The sequence below is a fragment of the Mustela lutreola genome, chromosome 6 (assembly GCF_030435805.1).
Source record: "Mustela lutreola isolate mMusLut2 chromosome 6, mMusLut2.pri, whole genome shotgun sequence".
Lineage (NCBI taxonomy): Eukaryota > Metazoa > Chordata > Mammalia > Carnivora > Mustelidae > Mustela > Mustela lutreola.
In genome coordinates, this window is record NC_081295.1 from 53,887,086 (window position 1) to 53,904,245 (window position 17,160).

The 17,160-nt window shown below is 51.6% G+C and overlaps 1 protein-coding gene across 3 annotated transcripts in view; it reads left to right on the plus strand.

Annotated features, from left to right (window-relative positions):
* The window catches only part of ZC3H12D (zinc finger CCCH-type containing 12D), a 37,134-nt gene extending 20,720 nt beyond the window's left edge, over window positions 1-16,414 (plus strand). For 2 of the 3 annotated variants that reach the window (XM_059177285.1, XM_059177286.1), the window contains 3 exons: window positions 648-882; window positions 3,378-3,484; window positions 4,528-7,281. In XM_059177285.1, coding sequence (XP_059033268.1) covers window positions 648-882; window positions 3,378-3,484; window positions 4,528-5,333 — 1,148 coding nt within the window. In that variant the 3' untranslated portion in view covers window positions 5,334-7,281. Of the gene's footprint in view, window positions 1-647; window positions 883-3,377; window positions 3,485-4,527; window positions 7,282-7,337; window positions 7,511-15,484 lie in introns of those variants that run through there. The other variant, XR_009354572.1, reaches the window with a different exon arrangement.
* Window positions 16,415-17,160: the final 746 nt, after the last annotated feature.

Sequence of the window (17,160 nt, forward strand, 5' to 3'; positions counted from 1 at the left end):
GACCCGTCCTGGGATCACGACCCAAGCCAAAGGCAGATGCTCAATGACTGAGCCACCCAGGCTGCCCCCCGGGTTATAGATTTTTAATCCCAGATGCCTCCTATTACATTCTTGGGTCCCTCAGAGCCGTGGTATGGGAGGCTCTATCCTGAAGGTGTCCCAAGCAGACCCCTGTACCATGGGGAAGATGGACAGTGGCTCCGAGCCCAGGCAGGAGCCTTTCAGGGGGATTGCAAGTCTTCTAGTAACTGGCATTGCCAGGATTCCAGTTAAAATTCCAACGTCTTTCTCCAGGAAGACTCTGGTGTCTAGTGTGGTAGGGCCTTATGTCATGTAACCATCCGAGGGACAAGAGCTATGGCTTCACTGTGCCTTCTGAAGTGACTCTGCCTTGTTGAGTACCGTTCTTGGGAATTCTGTCATGACTCGTGTCCCCTTGACCCCAGGCTGCTGGCACATGCCTCTCAGGACCCCCCAGCTCCTCACTGAGCGGCCAGGCTGGGCCATGGGTGGGGGAGGAGGCAGCTGGCTCAGAAAGGCTCCCTGAGCCGCTGAGCATGCTGGGGGATGTGAAGATGGATTTGGGGGTGGGAGCCCTGCCCCGGAAGCTGCCACATTCTATCTCCTGCCCGCCCTGTGGCCCCCAGAGCAGCACGTGCTGGAGGCGCTGGAGAGGCAGGCGGTGCTTGTGTACACCCCGTCCCGCAAGGTGAACGGCAAGCGGGTGGTCTGCTATGATGACCGCTACATTGTGAAGGTGGCCTACGAACTGGATGGGGTCATCGTCTCCAACGACAATTACCGCGACCTTCAGAGCGAGAACCCCGAGTGGAAGTGGTTCATTGAGCAGAGGCTGCTCATGTTCTCCTTCGTCAATGACCGGTATGTGGTGGCACAGGGGGTCCTGGCCCCCGGGGTGGGGGGCTGGGGTGACCAACACAAAGCCACTCCAACCAGCCTAAGCCCAGGGTGGGGGTGGGGCTTGCAGTCAAGGCACATCACGTCAAAGAGGAGGGCACCTAGCCCTGGAGACCGAGCCCCCCGGAAGTCACCCACTCTCCCTCCTGCGCCGCCTCATCTCTCCCTGTCCCTCTGGGTCTCCTCTCTTTCATGACTGCCTTTCCCCAACAGGGCTATTTTGTCCCAACTGTCCATGACCTTTCTGTTCCCATGCCCTCACACAGCTTACCTGGCACCGAGTTGCCCACAGGTGGGCGAAGCACAAGTTGGGGCACCATCAACATGTTGCTTTTATTTTTAAAACATTTACGATTGCAAGCAAGAGCGCCGAAACAGGCATCTTGGGGGAGAGCTGAACTCCATCGCGCTTCCATTCACTTATTCTATGTTTCTGTCTTGTTTTGTCTTTAACTTTCGAATTACATGTGGGACTCGTCTCCCTGGGGTTGTGAAGATCTTGGAATTAAGTCTGTCTCATTACCTGTTGGTTGAAATTTTCAAAAGAATCTAGTTGGTTCTTCTGTCCCCGAGGTTGGTTCCCCTGGGTCAGGTCCGCCCTGAACCAACCAGCTCTAGCTGGGGGGAGGGCGATGTTGGGAACACAAGGCGAGAGCCTGTTAGCACATGCCGGGCAGGGGCCCCCAGATAGAGCTGAGGTGAGGAGAAAGCAAGGCAGATGTCCTCAGGTGTGCTAAAGGCAAAGGCCAGGAGCCCGGCAAGGTGGACATGGGTCTGTGGCTAGCCCAGGGTGGGGAGAGCACAGCAAGCTGGGACATCGCTCCCACTTCAGCAAAGAGCTAGGGCTTTGGAGGCAGCAGGTGTGGTTTCCAACAGAGGCTCTGCCATTTCTGGGAATGCCTGTCCCTACTCTCACCCTCCTAAGCCCCAGGGTAGAGGTTTGCAAGCAGCTGCCCCCCAGTAGCCCCCATGGTCATGTCCACGTACTCAGGGCCAGCAGTTCCCTCCATCCAGTTCAGGCCCAGAGAAATCTGGCAAGTCTGATAACAGTGGGTTCCAGAAAGTCCTGAGGTCTGACAGATCATGGCTGCCCTTGGCCTGGTGACAGCTCAGGGCCCCAGCCAAGTCCTTTTGACGCACTGGGCCCTCGTAAGGGCCTGCCAGAAGGTTCCCCGGACTGCCAGGAGGCAGAGCCTGCCTGTAGGAGAGGACGCCCGCCCCCATTGCCCCAGGCATGTCCATAGGGCCCTCTTGGCGCAGCTGGCCGTGGCCAAGGCCTGGCGGAGAGCAGGAGGTGAAGCCTTTGGGAACCTCTAATAACCGCAGCGGGCGGCTCCCTAAGATTCTTGGTCAGCGCCCAACTCGGAGAAGCTGTCTGTGTAGCTGGGAAGCTGGGATCTGAGCCACAGAGGCTGCCTGGGCCTGGGGATTGCCCCATTCTGGGCGGGCCTAGTGTACATGGTCTGCACGGTGGGACTCAGTATGACACTTGACTCTCAAAGGGACACCAACGTATTAAAAACAGGACCCCCTTCGCCCTGCCATGTAGGGTCCACAAGTCCTCTGGTGGAAACTTTGTATGACCTGGAAGTGACGCCTAGAAACAACTGTTCATATAAAAAGTGGATGACACTAAAGGAGGGGAGTTTTCCTTCCAAGGACCCTTCCTCTCTCTGAGCCGCGGGCCCACTGAGGATGCGTTCCCTTCGCTGGGAAGCTACATGCCAGGAAGATAGGAAGGGGCAGAGAGGGGGCAGACTGGTATCATCCCAGAACAGGGCTGGGGTCCGGGAGCTGCACAAGCTGAGACCAACCCCAGAGCTCCCTGGGTTTGCCGAGAAGGGGTTGGGCCTGTCACCGAGGCTCTGTGCCCCCCCCCCCCCCCCGAGATCTGCTTCCTCCCTGGCTCCCTGCTAGCATTTCAAACTCTATTAATATTTACTCCCCCAGAGCTTTGGGGCAACATGGGAGAAGTGGGATCTGAGCCAGGGCTCACAGGCCCAGGGCTGTCTGCCGCCCCGTTGGAGGTCTCGGCACTTCTGTTGAGGTCAGTGGGAAAGCAGTTTAGAGTTGCTTTCAGACTGAGGCCTAGGGGAGCCCTAGAGCAATGAGGCTTCCATTTCAGTGGGTCAGAATCACCCGGAAAGTTGTTACAATGCAGACTCCAGAACCAGTCGAGAGTCCCACTAAGTAGGACTTGTGTGAAGCCAGGAGACTTCGGTGATTCTGCGAGCTGGGCTAGGCCCCTCCTAGGGTCCATGAGACTCAAGGGTGACTCTGCTCCAAATGCTACACACCCTATGGGGGTTCTCTAGAAGGGGTCCTGAATGGGAATCCCAGGCCGGCGCCATGTCTGGTGCTGCCATTCTTGCACGGGCTGGCTGGGGCCCGCTCCCCATACAGGTGCCAGAGGTGAGTGTTTGGGGGTCCAGTAGTTGCCCCCCTGTGCTTGTTTACAGGTTCATGCCCCCTGATGACCCCCTGGGCCGCCGGGGACCCACTCTGAGCAACTTCCTGAGCCGGAAGCCAAAGCCCCCGGAGCCATCCTGGCAGCACTGTCCCTATGGTGAGTAGCTCCCCACGCCCCATGCTCCTGGGTCAGGTCCCATATCAAGGCAGTACAGGGCACAGTCAGCAGCCTGGGTTCTAGTCCGGGGTCCACTCCTACCTAGCTGTGTGACACTGCAGAGCTAATTTAACCTGTCTGGCCCACGCACACTGGCTGGGTTATTACAAGGATGGACAGACATCATGGGGGCTGGTGGCACTGGAGGATTTGCGAGGGCCAGAGGCTGGGGTCATACACAGGGCTAAGCCGCACCTAGGAAGCAAGGAAGCTAAGTGTACCCCCAAACACCTCCTCCTCAGTCCCTTCCTCTGGCACCCTGGAACATGTGTGGGCAACCTGCCCCACCCCTTCACGGACTTTGGTCAATGCTGTCCATTAAGAATTAAGGACTTTATCCCACAGCGCTTCTAGCCAGCTTTCACTAACTTGCTTTGGCAAGATTGTTGGGTTTTGTTTGTTTGTTTAACATCCCAGGTCTTGCTTCTTATGTCCATAGAAATTTTAAAAACCTTAGGTGATACTCAAAGTCACTTCTTGTTAGAATGAAGGCGACCGCACATACATTCAGGTTGGCTCTTCTTGATCCTGCCCTCAGCAGGGTCCAGGTTTGGGCGATACATTACAGGATCACCTCTGTTAGAACAGCCTGTAGGGAGAGGGCAATGTTTCGCAGAAGGAATGAGACCAATGGTGGAAACCGAGGCAGAACTGGAGGTGCAGTCTTATGCCTCGAGCGCCTGCTTCCCACCCTATCCCGAAGGCTGGCCCCATCCACAGGGTCCCTGGGGAAGTGGAGGTCAAAGGTCATTGGATCTAGAGGTTTGGTCTCAGTTCCTGGCCAAAGGGAGTTTCCACACCGCCAATCTCCCTGCCCAACACTGAGATTACTGGGTCCAGCGCCCTACACCACTGGGGGTGGGGGGAGGGGAGGAGCGTGCCACACCCTCACCCTTCTAACCCGGCCCCAGGGCACTTCTCCCCACGTCGTTCTCCCGCCCGAGGTCTCACCCCGCCCTCTACCACTGTCCCGCCCCTTCCAGGCAAGAAATGCACCTATGGCGTCAAGTGCAAGTTCTACCACCCCGAGAGGCCGCACCTGGCGCAGCTGGCGGTGGCTGACGAGCTGCGAGCGCAGACGCGGGCTTGGCGAGGCGCGGAGGCGGAGCGGCTGAGGGGCGCGCGGGCGGCGGCGGCCGGGGCGGAGCAGGGGGGCCCCCGAGGCGCTTCCGCCGCAGCCTGGCCGGGGGCCCCAGAGCCCGGCGCGCGCAGCCTGCCCTCGGCGCGACCGGAGGCCGACGTGGCGGCGCTCGAAGGCGGCTTCTCGCGGCTCGCCTTCAGCGACGACCCGGGGCTCCTCCGGACGCCTCCTCGGGACGCCGGGTTCACGCTCCAGCCGCGCCGTCTGGAATGGGTGGCGCGGGGTCCCTCTCCGACCCCGGCAGCCCCGCCCGACCTCCCGAGCCCCCGGGGCCCGTCCGGCCAGCCGACCCCGCCGCGCGGGGGTCACGTCCCCGGGGCCGCGCCCAGTGAGCTGCTCCCCCAGCGCAGATGGCCCGCCGACGCGCGCGCCCTTCCCCCGGCGGCCGGCCAGTTCCCGGGCCGCTCGGCTTGGGCGGAACGCGGCTGGGGCTACGGCGCCTTCGGGGGACCGTCGGGGTCGCCGCCTCCCTCCGCTCCCAGCGAGGCGGACGCGCGCGCCCGGGCGCGCATCGCGCTCTGCAGCATCTTCCCGCCGCACCAGGTGGACAGCGTCATGGCCCGGTTCCCCGCGCTCTCCGACGTCACCAGGCTCATCCTTCTCATCCAGAAATTCCAAAGGTCTGGTGCGCCTGTGGGAAAATCCTAAGGAACTCGCCAATGCCACCGCAAGTGATGTCCAAGCCTTGCCCTACCACTTGGGCAGGACGGCTTGTCAGCCTGCTCCTGGGGCGAGCCTCTGTAAAGCCCCCTTTTCTTCAAAGATGGTCAGGGAAGCCAGCTTCCTCACCCTCAGCCGGGCTCCTGGTGGCACTCGATGACCCTCCCTGACACTGCAGGGCTTGCTGCTGGAGGTCAATAAGGTTGGCCCCTTCCTGGAGGGAGTGACGTCTTATGTGTGGAAGTCTACAGGTCCCCTGACGGCTCCAAGAGTTTGTCTAGAAACACTCCATGCCTGTTTTGACAAGCTGCACCTGGGATCCACAAGTGGGTCACAAAGGCAATTTTATGGTTCACACCAGAAAGAGGAAATCTCAGAGTGCACAGCAAGTAATCAAGCTAGGTATGAAACTCCTGTTCGTTAGCTTCAGGTGGGTGCACCTCTATCCCCTTGGTACCCATGTAAACCTGAGGTGTGTCCTGGAAAAATCTTGAAAAACCCTGGTACATGGCCTTGAATTTTATTGTATCAAATCGCATTTGACATATGTAGTCGGTTGGTTGATGGAGATTTCAGCATCTGGAGGTTTTCAGATGAGCCGTTTCTTACCTCATGAGGGGAACCTAGAATTCTAGCCTTGCTGTGTGGGCTCCACTCTGAGATTGCGATTGCTGGTCTGTGGGGGCGGGGCAGGGCCATGGTGTCCTGAGGGTCTGCTCCTGGGGCCTTCACACCACACACACACACACACACACACACACACACACACCCTTCTTGACTCAGGGACTTCCCTCAGGGTATTTTCCAGCAAGCTCCTCTACTGGCTGAGTTTTCTAATCTGCCCCTCACACGTGAGCCAAGGCCCAGTGAGTCAGGACTTGCGCCCAGGAACGTTGAGATGGGTCAGTGAAGAGCTGAGCTGTCCTCAGTCATGGAGGCTTATTGGCCCCTTCCACCATTGCTGTTTCTTCCAGCCAGTTACTGCTTTGAGTTTTGGGGCAAAGGGACCCATTTGCAATGGGCAAGAAATGAGACTGGGCTTCCCCAGTGTGGACCCTGCGTCCTCAGGGGGCCCTGGCATCTCTAGGGGGCGTCTGCCATTCACTCTGGATTACAAGTCCAGTGGGGCAGGTCTTGGCTCATTTGCTCATGAGGGCCCTTGGTGGCTGGCTATCCGGAAGAGTGTGAGGCACCTCCCAGTGGAAAATCAGCTCCCAACCCCCCAAAGTTTCCTGCAGACTGGGAGTGCAAAGGGAAACCCTTCTCAGTGCACCACTCAGCTGTGGGCATTGTTGGCACACACCAGGGTGTACCCCTGGGAGCCAGCCCAGGAGAGTCTGCATCCAGCCTTCTGACGGTCAATGCTGCCAGTGGTGATAGAGTGACGTTGTGTCTCCCTGTGACCCCCTTCGTCTTTTTCAACCAGCCTCTTAGCGTGCTTCAGCCAGATCTGCTCTTTACTCATTTTTCCCCAAAGAGGACACTGCACCGAGAATTGTGTCTTATTATCTGGGGACCTCAGTCCTGAAGAAGGTCACCTTTTTCTGGAAAAATTGGATTTCTCTCCCGGAGTTTTTGTTTTTGTTTTTGTTTTGGCAAGACAAGCTTTATGTTAGAGCTGCTTTTGTCTCTCCGATCTGTCTCCTGAGGTGGCATTGTTGCAAGGCTGACTTACAGTTGGAAATGTTTAAACTGCTTCCTTTGAGGACAAGTTTGAGTTTTAGTAAGCTGTAAAGCTATTTTATTTGGTTCACTATGATTAAGACAAGCACAAAAACAAGTGAAGAGACAGCACATTTCAGTGTAATCCCCTTTGGAATCTTTTCCGAAGTCTTGGTATGTCTTTATGACACAAAACATGGATGGACGGGTGAGTGAAAAGTTCCTGGTCGCATAACTGTTACCATGATTCAAAAATAAATCACTTTTATCCATATCTGGACTGTTACCAAATTATATATCATTTTCTCCTGTGTCTGCTTCTCCCCTCAGGTCAGGTTTTCACATTCACAATATTGTGGTTATGAAGACTGATGTAATGGCTGCTTCATGTGGTGTTATTCCACTGTTGGGGGTCAGAGGCTGGACTCTACCTTTTCCAGGGGAAACATCAAGGCCCAAGGCGAGGACAGGCCTTTGCTGGATGCTCAGTGGACTATTTCCAGGTACACGGGCTGCTTGCCTGTTTGCCAGACTGTTAAAATCCTCCTTACAGAACCACAAAGCAATTTCACAAACACCACTTCTTCTTGTATCAACTTGCAGCAGAACCCTCGATTGCTCAAATCTGAGCAGCTGGGTGCCGGACTGTGTTTTTGCTCATGCAGCTTTTCCGGAAGCCTCTGGAAGGCATTTTGAGGCAGAACTGCAGAATATCAGGGGCTAAAGGGATAGAAGCAACAGAAGCCACTCAGGTCCTCATTGTTCCAAATAAAACAAACCCAGCCCTCCAGATTTTACCTAGAACTCATGTCAGGGAGCAAAGAGCCAACTGCTAGTTGGTGCAGGGACAGCTCCCCATGTCTGGGAGAAGAGTCCCTAGGGGGAGAAGAGCATGGTCATGGTCAGGGGGAGGGGAAGAGGCATGAAGGGATGGGGGATGGGAGAGGGGACTCAAGGAGCTGAAGTAACTACTTGAAATCACAAATCCCACCATGAGGGAATGCCCAGAACCAGGACCAGCTACATAACTTGTGGGGCCCTGTGTAAAATTAAAATGCAGGGCCCCTTGTTCAAAAGTGATCAAGAATTTCAGGATAGTTGATAGCACAGAATTCAACCAAGTCTGGGGTCCTTCTAAGTGGAGATATCCTGTGGGATTGTCTCCTGCCTATGAAGCTGTTTTGCTTGTTGAGAAACAAGCCAGAGAACATTCTCCATAACCAGAGGGTCAGAGGCCAAGAGACGACGTGCATGCCTCATAGTTGGGGAAGCCCACTTGTGTCTGAGGCAGGTGCCTCAGAGTCCCTCAGGGACTGTCTCCTGCACCCTCCTGAGGGCTGAGTGGGCCTTCCTTGGCTTTCTCTGCCCACCTCTGCTGCAAGGGGCTCAAGAGGAGAAGTGGAGGGTCTTGAGCAAACCACATACGGGATGAGCTGTGTCCAAAAGAGGTCAGAAGGGGTAAATCTAACAGGGTAGCAAGTATATTGGTTTGCATGAGGCGAGCTCATGACTCACAAGCATGGCTCACAAATCAGCAGCCAGGAGACTGGGGTGGGGGTTGGGGGCAAAGCAGCTTCGAGGTTGGTTGGAATTAGGGTCTTGAACCCTGTCTGTCAGGATTCTCTCTTTGGTTTTCTTCTGCATGTGGGATTATTCGCTCCTTCTCAGGTTTTCCCTACACAGTGAGAGCCACTCTGTTAACAGACCTAGGTACATATCCTTTCAGCTAAAGGACTTTCAGCCTCAGAAGAATCTTGGGAAGAATCAATTGGCCTGGCATGGGTCATGTGCCCGCCCCTGGACTAATCACCATGAGGCACTACAATGGGGGGCAGCTGGGTCTCATGCCCTGCTCCGGCTCTGATGAGAACACGTCCTGGGATTGTCAGCTTCTGCAGGGACTCACATGGTTGGTGGGGTGTCAGAAGGTTTAAGGGAATGCAGAAGGTTTAAGTTTCCCTCAGAACGAAGAAGGGAGACAGTGTCTGGGCGACAAAAAGAATACCCATGGCAATGTTCAAGTTTGGGCCTTAGGACAGGACTTAGGATGGCCCCACCCATCCCCTCCTCTAGCTCTAGTCCTGCCTGAGAAGGGAGCTGTTGTGTTTATTCTCTTTCTCGCTTTGTCAAGAAAAACCATGCATCTGCCCATCCATAGACAACACAGCTTTTTGTGGTTGGGAGTTGGAGGGCCTGCTGTTACAGGGCCTGAGCTATCACTGTGTTAATCTTGCCAGTCCCGGAACAAGGCCAGATGAGCACTTTGGTGGGAGACTGCCAAAAACCCCTGCAGGGGAGGAAGTGGCTCTTCAGAGTCAAAAGGTGACCTTGTTCCCTTCGCCTCACTTCTGGACTGATGCCCACTAGAACTCGGGAAGCTCTCGGAATCGGAGCACTCAGCCCAACTGCTGGCAGCCAGGCTGAAAATAAGGGGCTGAGGGCTTGACCCAGCTTGTAATTACTGTGCTCTGAGTTCCTGGGGAAACAATGTCACCTCTCTGTTCTTATGGAGGAATGACACACCTATCGTAATGCCCAGGAAGATGCTGGATAAATAAGCAGAAAGGCATGTAGGCATAACTCAGAGAAGAGTTGAATGCCATTCATGTTAACTCGCTGGCTGGTGGACTGACAGACACTGACTGGCTGACTGACTGTGACTGGCTGGCTGACTGGCAAGCAGTAACGGAACCTGACTGACATTGACTGGCAGACACTGGTTGGCTGACTCATTGACACTGAATGACTGACGCTGATACTGACTGGCTGGCTGACTCACTGACACTAATACTGTCACTGACTGACACGCTTACTGAGTGACTCACTGACACTGACTGGCTGACTCACTGACATTGTCACTAACTGACACATTGACTGACTCATTGACACTGACAATGTCTGACTGACAGACACAGTGGACAGAGGCAGGCTGTCTGACGGGCAGTCATTAACTGGTACTGACTGAGACACTGACTGCACAGCTGACAAGGTTAAAAGTGTGGTTGACACCTGTAGTTGTTGGGAGTCATTACTCAAATAGGGTTAACAAACCACAATAGTTTGGGTTTTATCTGAAGTCAAACTGATTCTTGAAAATAGTGTCTACATGATTAAAACAAGTCATATTAAGCCTCCAAAAGTCAGTTTCACTGTTGCCATTCTTAAGGTAGTTTATAGAGGCATTTCTCCCTCAAAGGAAGGATGGACAGCACAGGATGAAGATGAGGTCCCTCTCTCTGCACCAGTGATTTTTTTTTTTTCCCTCAGTCTGGCCTCTTTTACTTTCTCTGAGAACTTCCTTAGCTCTCATTTTCTCAAAGCCCCTTCTTCCCCAAAAGTCACCTACTGAGGGGTCCTTTGTGTTCTATCTTTCACTTGATTGTATGTAGCTCCTTTGCTCTCTTATCCTCTTCAATCTCCCCCACCGTTGTCCTCCAATCTCCCTCAGCTTCAAGGCTTCAAAGCTCTTCTCTTCCCCCTTCCTCGGCAAAGTCAGCCCAGGCCATTCTAGCACTTGTGAACCACCCTTCTCGGATTCTTTCTTCACTGCTGTCTTTTCTGGGGCTGAACATTTCCAGCTGCTCCAAGGCACCCTTTGGAATGATTTTGTTGTGAATGGTTATTTGTTGCTCTTTATCAAATTCTTTCCTTGTATTTAGGTTTCCACTTAAGACTATGCAAATTGGAAGGTGGGGACAGTGTCTTTAACCTTGTCTTTCCATCAGCCTTGAGGCTAGTCAGTCAGGACCAGTGAGGATATGTCACCGAAACAAAACAGTCCTGAATCCCAACAGCTAGGATTACAGAGTTGTGTAACATCATTCTCCATGTCCAGGAGAGGTTAGCTGGGGCTGTGCACGCAGAAACCCAGGCTGAGGGAGGATCTGTCCCTCAGCCTCCAAGTGGCCCGAAGAAGAGAACATGCTCAACTGTGCAGATTCTTAAAGCTTGCAAGCAGACATGGCATGGCAGCACCTAATTACACAGGGCAAGAAAGTGCAATCCTCCTGCACGTCTACATGTGGTGGGCATCTTTGGAGAATGGCACCGTGATCCTTTGCCTGTGGAAGGCAACAGAGAAATATTTATTAATTGAAAACCTTGAAGGAAAGAAAGAGTTACATGAAGCATGGTACATCCGTTTAATGAAATATTATAAGCCATTAAAATGATAGATCAGAGGATGTTAAGGACAGAAAATGTTGAGCATCTTGTCATCAGGGAAACTTGTCACCAGGGAAACACAAATCAAAATTTGATGAGATACCACCTCATACCTGTCAGAATGGCTAAGATTAACAACACAGGAAACAATAGATGTTGGCGAGGATGTGGAGAAAGGGGGACCCTCCTACACTGTTGGTGGGAATGCAAACTGGTGTAGCCAGTCTGGAAAACAGCATGGAGGGTCCTCAAAAAGGAAAAAATAGAGCTACCCTATGATCCATTAATCACACGACTAGGTATTTACCCAAAGGTTGCAAAAATACTGATTCAAAGGGGCACATGCATTCTGATGTTTACAGCAGCGTTCTCAACAATAGCCCAGTTATGGAGAGAGCCCAAGTGTCCATCGACTGATGAATGGATAAAGAAGTTGTGGTGTATATGAAGTATAAAAGTAGATCATAAAAAGGAATGCACCACGTTTCTCTTTTGTTAAAAATGCATGTTATATTTCTAGAAAAGAAATTCTCTAAAATGGTCAATAGAGTATATCCGAATGGTGGGATTATGACTCCAGCTGACACTTTCCTCCTTTTGGTCTTTACATATTTTTTTCTGAATCTTCCATAGTTAATGGTTTTTATAACAAGACAAAAATTCATTGCTACATACCACTGCCTTTTAAAAAATGCTAAACTAGGGGCACTTGGGTGGCTCAGTGGGTTTTTTTTTTAAAGGTCATTCTTTTATTATTTCAAGGAGGTAATACATATAGCCCAATCCGTCAAAGCAATGGGGAATTAGAGGCAGCAAAGGGCGGAGTTTCACCTCACTGACTGAGAGCCACAGAGGCCTGGACAGGCTGAGCACATGGGGCAGCCCCCCGCCCTGCCTCAGCCAGGGTTCGGCCTCAGTAGCAGCCAGCCCATGGAGCACTTCATTTTATGTCTGAAGGCCCAGAGTGGACAGGACGTGAATATATCCTGAGTCAAATTAAGGTGAAAGACTTAGTAGCATTAATACTTGGGATGAGAGAAGACAACACCATCTCTGAGGAGGCCGGGCTGCCTTCGGCTTGGGTCATGGTCCTGGGGTGCTGGGATTGAGCCCTGCATGGGGCTGTCTGCTTGGCAGGGAGTCTGCTTCCCCCTCTCTCTCTGCCTGCCTCTCTGCCTACTTGTGATCTCTGTCAGGTAAATAAATATAATCTTTAAAAAAAAATTTAAAAAATGCTAAACTACACACTCGTTATAAAAGATTCAGAAAAGTCAGGCACTTTGAATTGACATGTGATAACATGGAAGCATAGATCCTTCCAGACTTCTTTCCATACGTGCATGCATATTTAATTGAAAGAGTCCTCATGGGCTACAGCCTGGACAGCATGGGACTGATATCAGTGACATGACAGCCCAGGTGAGCATCAGGCTAGTTCTATGGCCAGAAAATCCTGTGCAGACCCTGGTTCCTGGAGGCGCTGAAGGACCCTGGGAACTATCCCTCCAACCCCCACCCCACCCCTAAGCTCTATGTCTGTCAGTTGCTGGGGGTGCTCTGTGGAAGACCTGTCACCCTGTGGCAGCCTAGGTCTCTCACACACACACACACACACACACACACACACACACACACACACACTGGGGATCCTCATACTGCAGGAAGGGAGGCTGCCCTCACTGTGGGGAGCTTGGCCCTGGAGTGTCCAGCTCTCATTGCTGGGGAGAGGAGGAAGATGGATGTTTCCCCATTCTGTTTGTGTTCTTGAAGTTGATTCAGCGCCAGGGAATTTTTTTGGCCAAGTGAAGTTCAAAATAACTCTTCACAATCTGTTGGGTGCAAATGCGGTTGATTTATGGCTTTGCTGACCTTTGATTCATCGGCAAAGCACTGCCTGGGGCCCTGAGAGGTTTGCCTTTGCTTGTTTACCCAGGGTGATTTAGGGGGTCCAGCGCCAAGAAGGTTTTCCTATTTCTTCCACCCCAGGACCTGACCGAGTGGCCCCTGCCCTCAGGGCTCACACTCTAGTGGGGCTCCACCTCCAGTTTTCTACAGTGTGACAGTCATCTTTTGGATGCCCTAGACCACAGTCTCTGTCTCTGGCTTTGAACACCTTTGAAGACACCCGCAGAGAAACTGCCCCAAGCGGCTTCTCACGTGGCCCAAGGGCAGCTGAGCCCAGCTTCTCCCCCATCTTCTCTGGGCTTCCACTCCTCTGCTGAGGGGCTGCTGGGAAGCCAAATGAATTATCACGATTGATGTGGATGGGGTAGCCTCCTTCCAGACTGTGAGCACAGCCAGGCCTGCAGCCCCTGCCATTAACTACTGGCAGATGTCACTCGAACAACTCTCAAAATAATTACGCCCGAGGAAGCCAGTTAGAGGACAAGATACTGTGTGATTCCATTGATATAAAGCTCTAGAAAACCTAAACTAATCTTGAGTGCCAGAGAGCAGATGAAAGGTTACCTAGAGATATGGGAGTGGGGGAGGGATTGCCGAGGGACTGATGAATACATCATCCTCTTTATGGAAGGGGTGGTTTCGGGGGTGTGTGCAGATGTCAAAACCCATCAATTGTGCATTTTAAATCCATGCAGTTTATAGTATGTTAATTATACCTTAGTAAAGCTCTGTATGTATTATTATTTTTTGAGAGAGAGTGAAAGAGTGAGAGAGAGCATGTGTGCAGGGGTGGGGAGGGGCAGAGGGAGAAAGAGAGAGAGAGAATCCTAAGCAGGCTCCATGCTCAGCCCAGAGCCTGACGTGGGGCTCAATCCCAGGACCCTGAGATTGTGACCTAAACCAAAATCAAGAGTTGGAGCCACCCAGGCACCCCAGTGAAGCTCTTTAAAAGAAAAAGAAACCTGCTGTGTTCCCAGAATGAATTCTGGAGGGTTTGATGATGCTGCCTCAGGCTTCCATCCTGAGTTGGTCCCAGCTTCTCCTCGTCACTCTTCTGTCCTGTGCTGAGCCCAGCAGGAGGTGCCCCGCCCTGTCTAAGCCCATCGAGTGTGCTGTCCTAATGGGCCCACCTTAGCTGGGTGGGGGGAGGTCTTTGCAGAGACCCTAGGGCTGCTGGGCTTCCTCCCTGCACTACTCAGGTAACAGCTTTCTTTCTTCCCTTCCCTTCCTTCCTTCTTTCCTTCCTTCCCTTCAAGGATTTTTATTTATTTATCTGAGAGAGAGAGAGAGAGAGAGAGAGAGAGAGAATGAGTATGGGAAGAGCAGAGGGAGAGAGGGAGAGGCAGACTCCCCACCAAGCAGGGAGCCCAGTGCAGGACTCCATCCCAGGACCTGGAGATTGTGACCTGAGCTGATGGCAGAGGCTTAACCAACTGAGCCACTCTGTTGACCCTCAGCTAACAACTTTCAAATGAAGATGTCGCTTTGGGGTAGTTTTGAAAGACTCAGGCTGGTGATGATTTCCAATGTCAAAGTGAGGAAGCAGTTTTGTTAGTGGCTTGCTATTGTGCCGATTTAGTGAATTTATGAATGGCTGTGGGGAGGAAGGTCTGCTCCTCTCCTGGTGTCGCCTGTTTGGGGAACGGGTACTCAGTACTCCTCCTGTGTGGAGTGTCAGAAATACAGGCATTTGCTGGGTCAATTTTGTTCTTAGTCACATGTATGTTCTTGGACTTCAAGACATCCCAATGCCCGTGGAGCTGGTAACATAAATTCTAAGGTCTCACGTGGTCTGGACATGCTATGATCTTTCAACACTAGCCCTATCTAGCACTAACATCTATGCAGCTCACCAACTTGCTTTGAAATGGGAAAGACCACTGCGTTCCGACCCCATGCCGTCTTTCCTACCCAGCTACAGAAATACTTCTTGCCTGAAATCTCAATTCAAATGTGGGCCCGAGACATTATTTTTAAAGGACCTCAGACACTAGCTTGGTGTTGCCCAGGATGCTGGGAGCAAACTTCTTCAGGATGCAAAGCTCAGCCCCCTTAACTCCAGGAAGAGGAGGAAAAGCACTATCTCTGAACTAGTCTAGGTGTTTTGGGGTGGTGGGGGAGGGCAGTTGGTGTTCACCGACTTCGGTCAACTGAGCAGGGAGCTCACCAAATATAAAAATTCTCCAGACTGGGGGCGCCTGAGTGGCTCAGTAGGTTAAAGCCTCTGCCTTGGGCTCGGGTCATGATCCCAGGGTCCTGGAATAGAGCCCACATCGGGCTCTCTGCTCAGCGGGGATCCTGCTTCCCTTCTTCTCTCTCTGCCTGCCTCTCTGCCTACTTGTGATCTCTGTCTGCCAAATAAATAAAAAATTCCTCCAGACTGAATCCTTCGTTCTCTTTCTTGTAAGGGCCTCTAGAAGAAAAGCTACCAAACCCAACGGAGTATTCGTCCAAGAGCGCACGCAAGTACCGACACTGACCATTAGGTGTCACTGTTGCACACAACATGTACTGACCTGGGCTCCAGACGATTGACAGCGCTCCAACATGATCCGCCTCCGGCTTTCTGCATCATCCCGGGTTCCCAAAAGTCTAGCAGAGTCCATCCTGAGGCCAGTAATCAGTCAACCATTGACGATGATTATAAAATACAGGGGAAATTTACCAATGCTTTACACCTTGGCAGTTACAACTCTTTAAAATGTAAAAGAGCCAGTATTTGGAGCAACTGGAAGAGCAAATAAAATACACTTTTATGTTGTATTTTTTTTTAAAAGATTTTATTTATTTATTTGACACAGAGAGATCACAAGTAGGCAGAGAGGCAGGCAGCGGGGGTGGGGTGTGGGGGGAGACTCCCTGCTGAGCAGAGAGCCTGATGTGGGGCACGATCCCAGGACTCTGGGATCATGACCTGAGCCGAAGGCAGGTCATAATAAACGCTGTCAATGTGCAGGAAAATGACAGAGAATATTATAACAAACACTTGAATTGCCATTTTTGCTTCAGTGTTTTCCTTTGTTTAAGAGATGAAACATTGCAGGTACAGTTGTATCCCCATTCCTTGCTCTCCAGCAACAATCATTACCTTGAATTTCGTGCGTATCCTTTCTGTGCCAATTCAAATGCCATAGCTGTATTTATATGTATTTATAAACATTATGTGGCATGGTTCTATATGTTTTCAAATCTTATGTAAATATTTCCATTTACATTGTATCACCTGGCAAGTTGCTCTTACCCCCTCGGCCATTACTTTTCACTGTGGAGGTTTATTCCTGTCCCTGTAGGTAGCTCTGATTTATTTATTTAAGCAACTGTTTTGTATTCCATTGAATCTCTACAACAATCAATTTATAAAGATATTGGCTGTTTTCAATTTTATTATCATTGCGATAAAGCTGGAATGACAATTCAAAAACAACTTTATGTAGGTATCACTCACATACCATATAGTTTATTTCCTTTAAGGTACACAATTCAATGATTTTCTTTTTTCTTTCTTTTTTTTTAAGTTTTTATTTATTTATTTGGCAGACAGAGATCACAAGTAGGCAGAGAGGCAGGCAGAGAGAGAGGAGGAAACAGGCTCCCCACTGAGCAGAGAACCCTATGCGGGGCTCGATCCCAGGACCCTGAGATCATGACCTAAGCTGAAGGCTTTAACCCACTGAGCCACCCAGGCGCCCCTCATGATTTTCTTAAGTAAATTTACAAAGTTGTCCAACCATTGCCATAGTTAAGTTGCAAATATTTCTATGACTCCCTTAAGACCCTGGTGCCCATTTATAGTTAATTCCCAGCCCAGCCTAGGCAACTACTAATCCACTTTCTGTGCAATGACTGTTCTTACACGTGTCCCTGTGCTCATGGCAAGACTCTCTCTGTCCACCAAAGAGGGCAGTTGCAAAGGCCATGGGAATACGTGTTTTAATTCTCAAATTCTGCCTCATTGTGCGCTGTGTGGTTGAGTCAATTACCACTCTTAACCAGTGGGGTGTGGACTTCTTCTTTGGCAATATTATTAGTGTATTTCTTTTGTCCATTTCTTTAGTTTTGTTCTTTTCCTTGTCAATCTGATTTT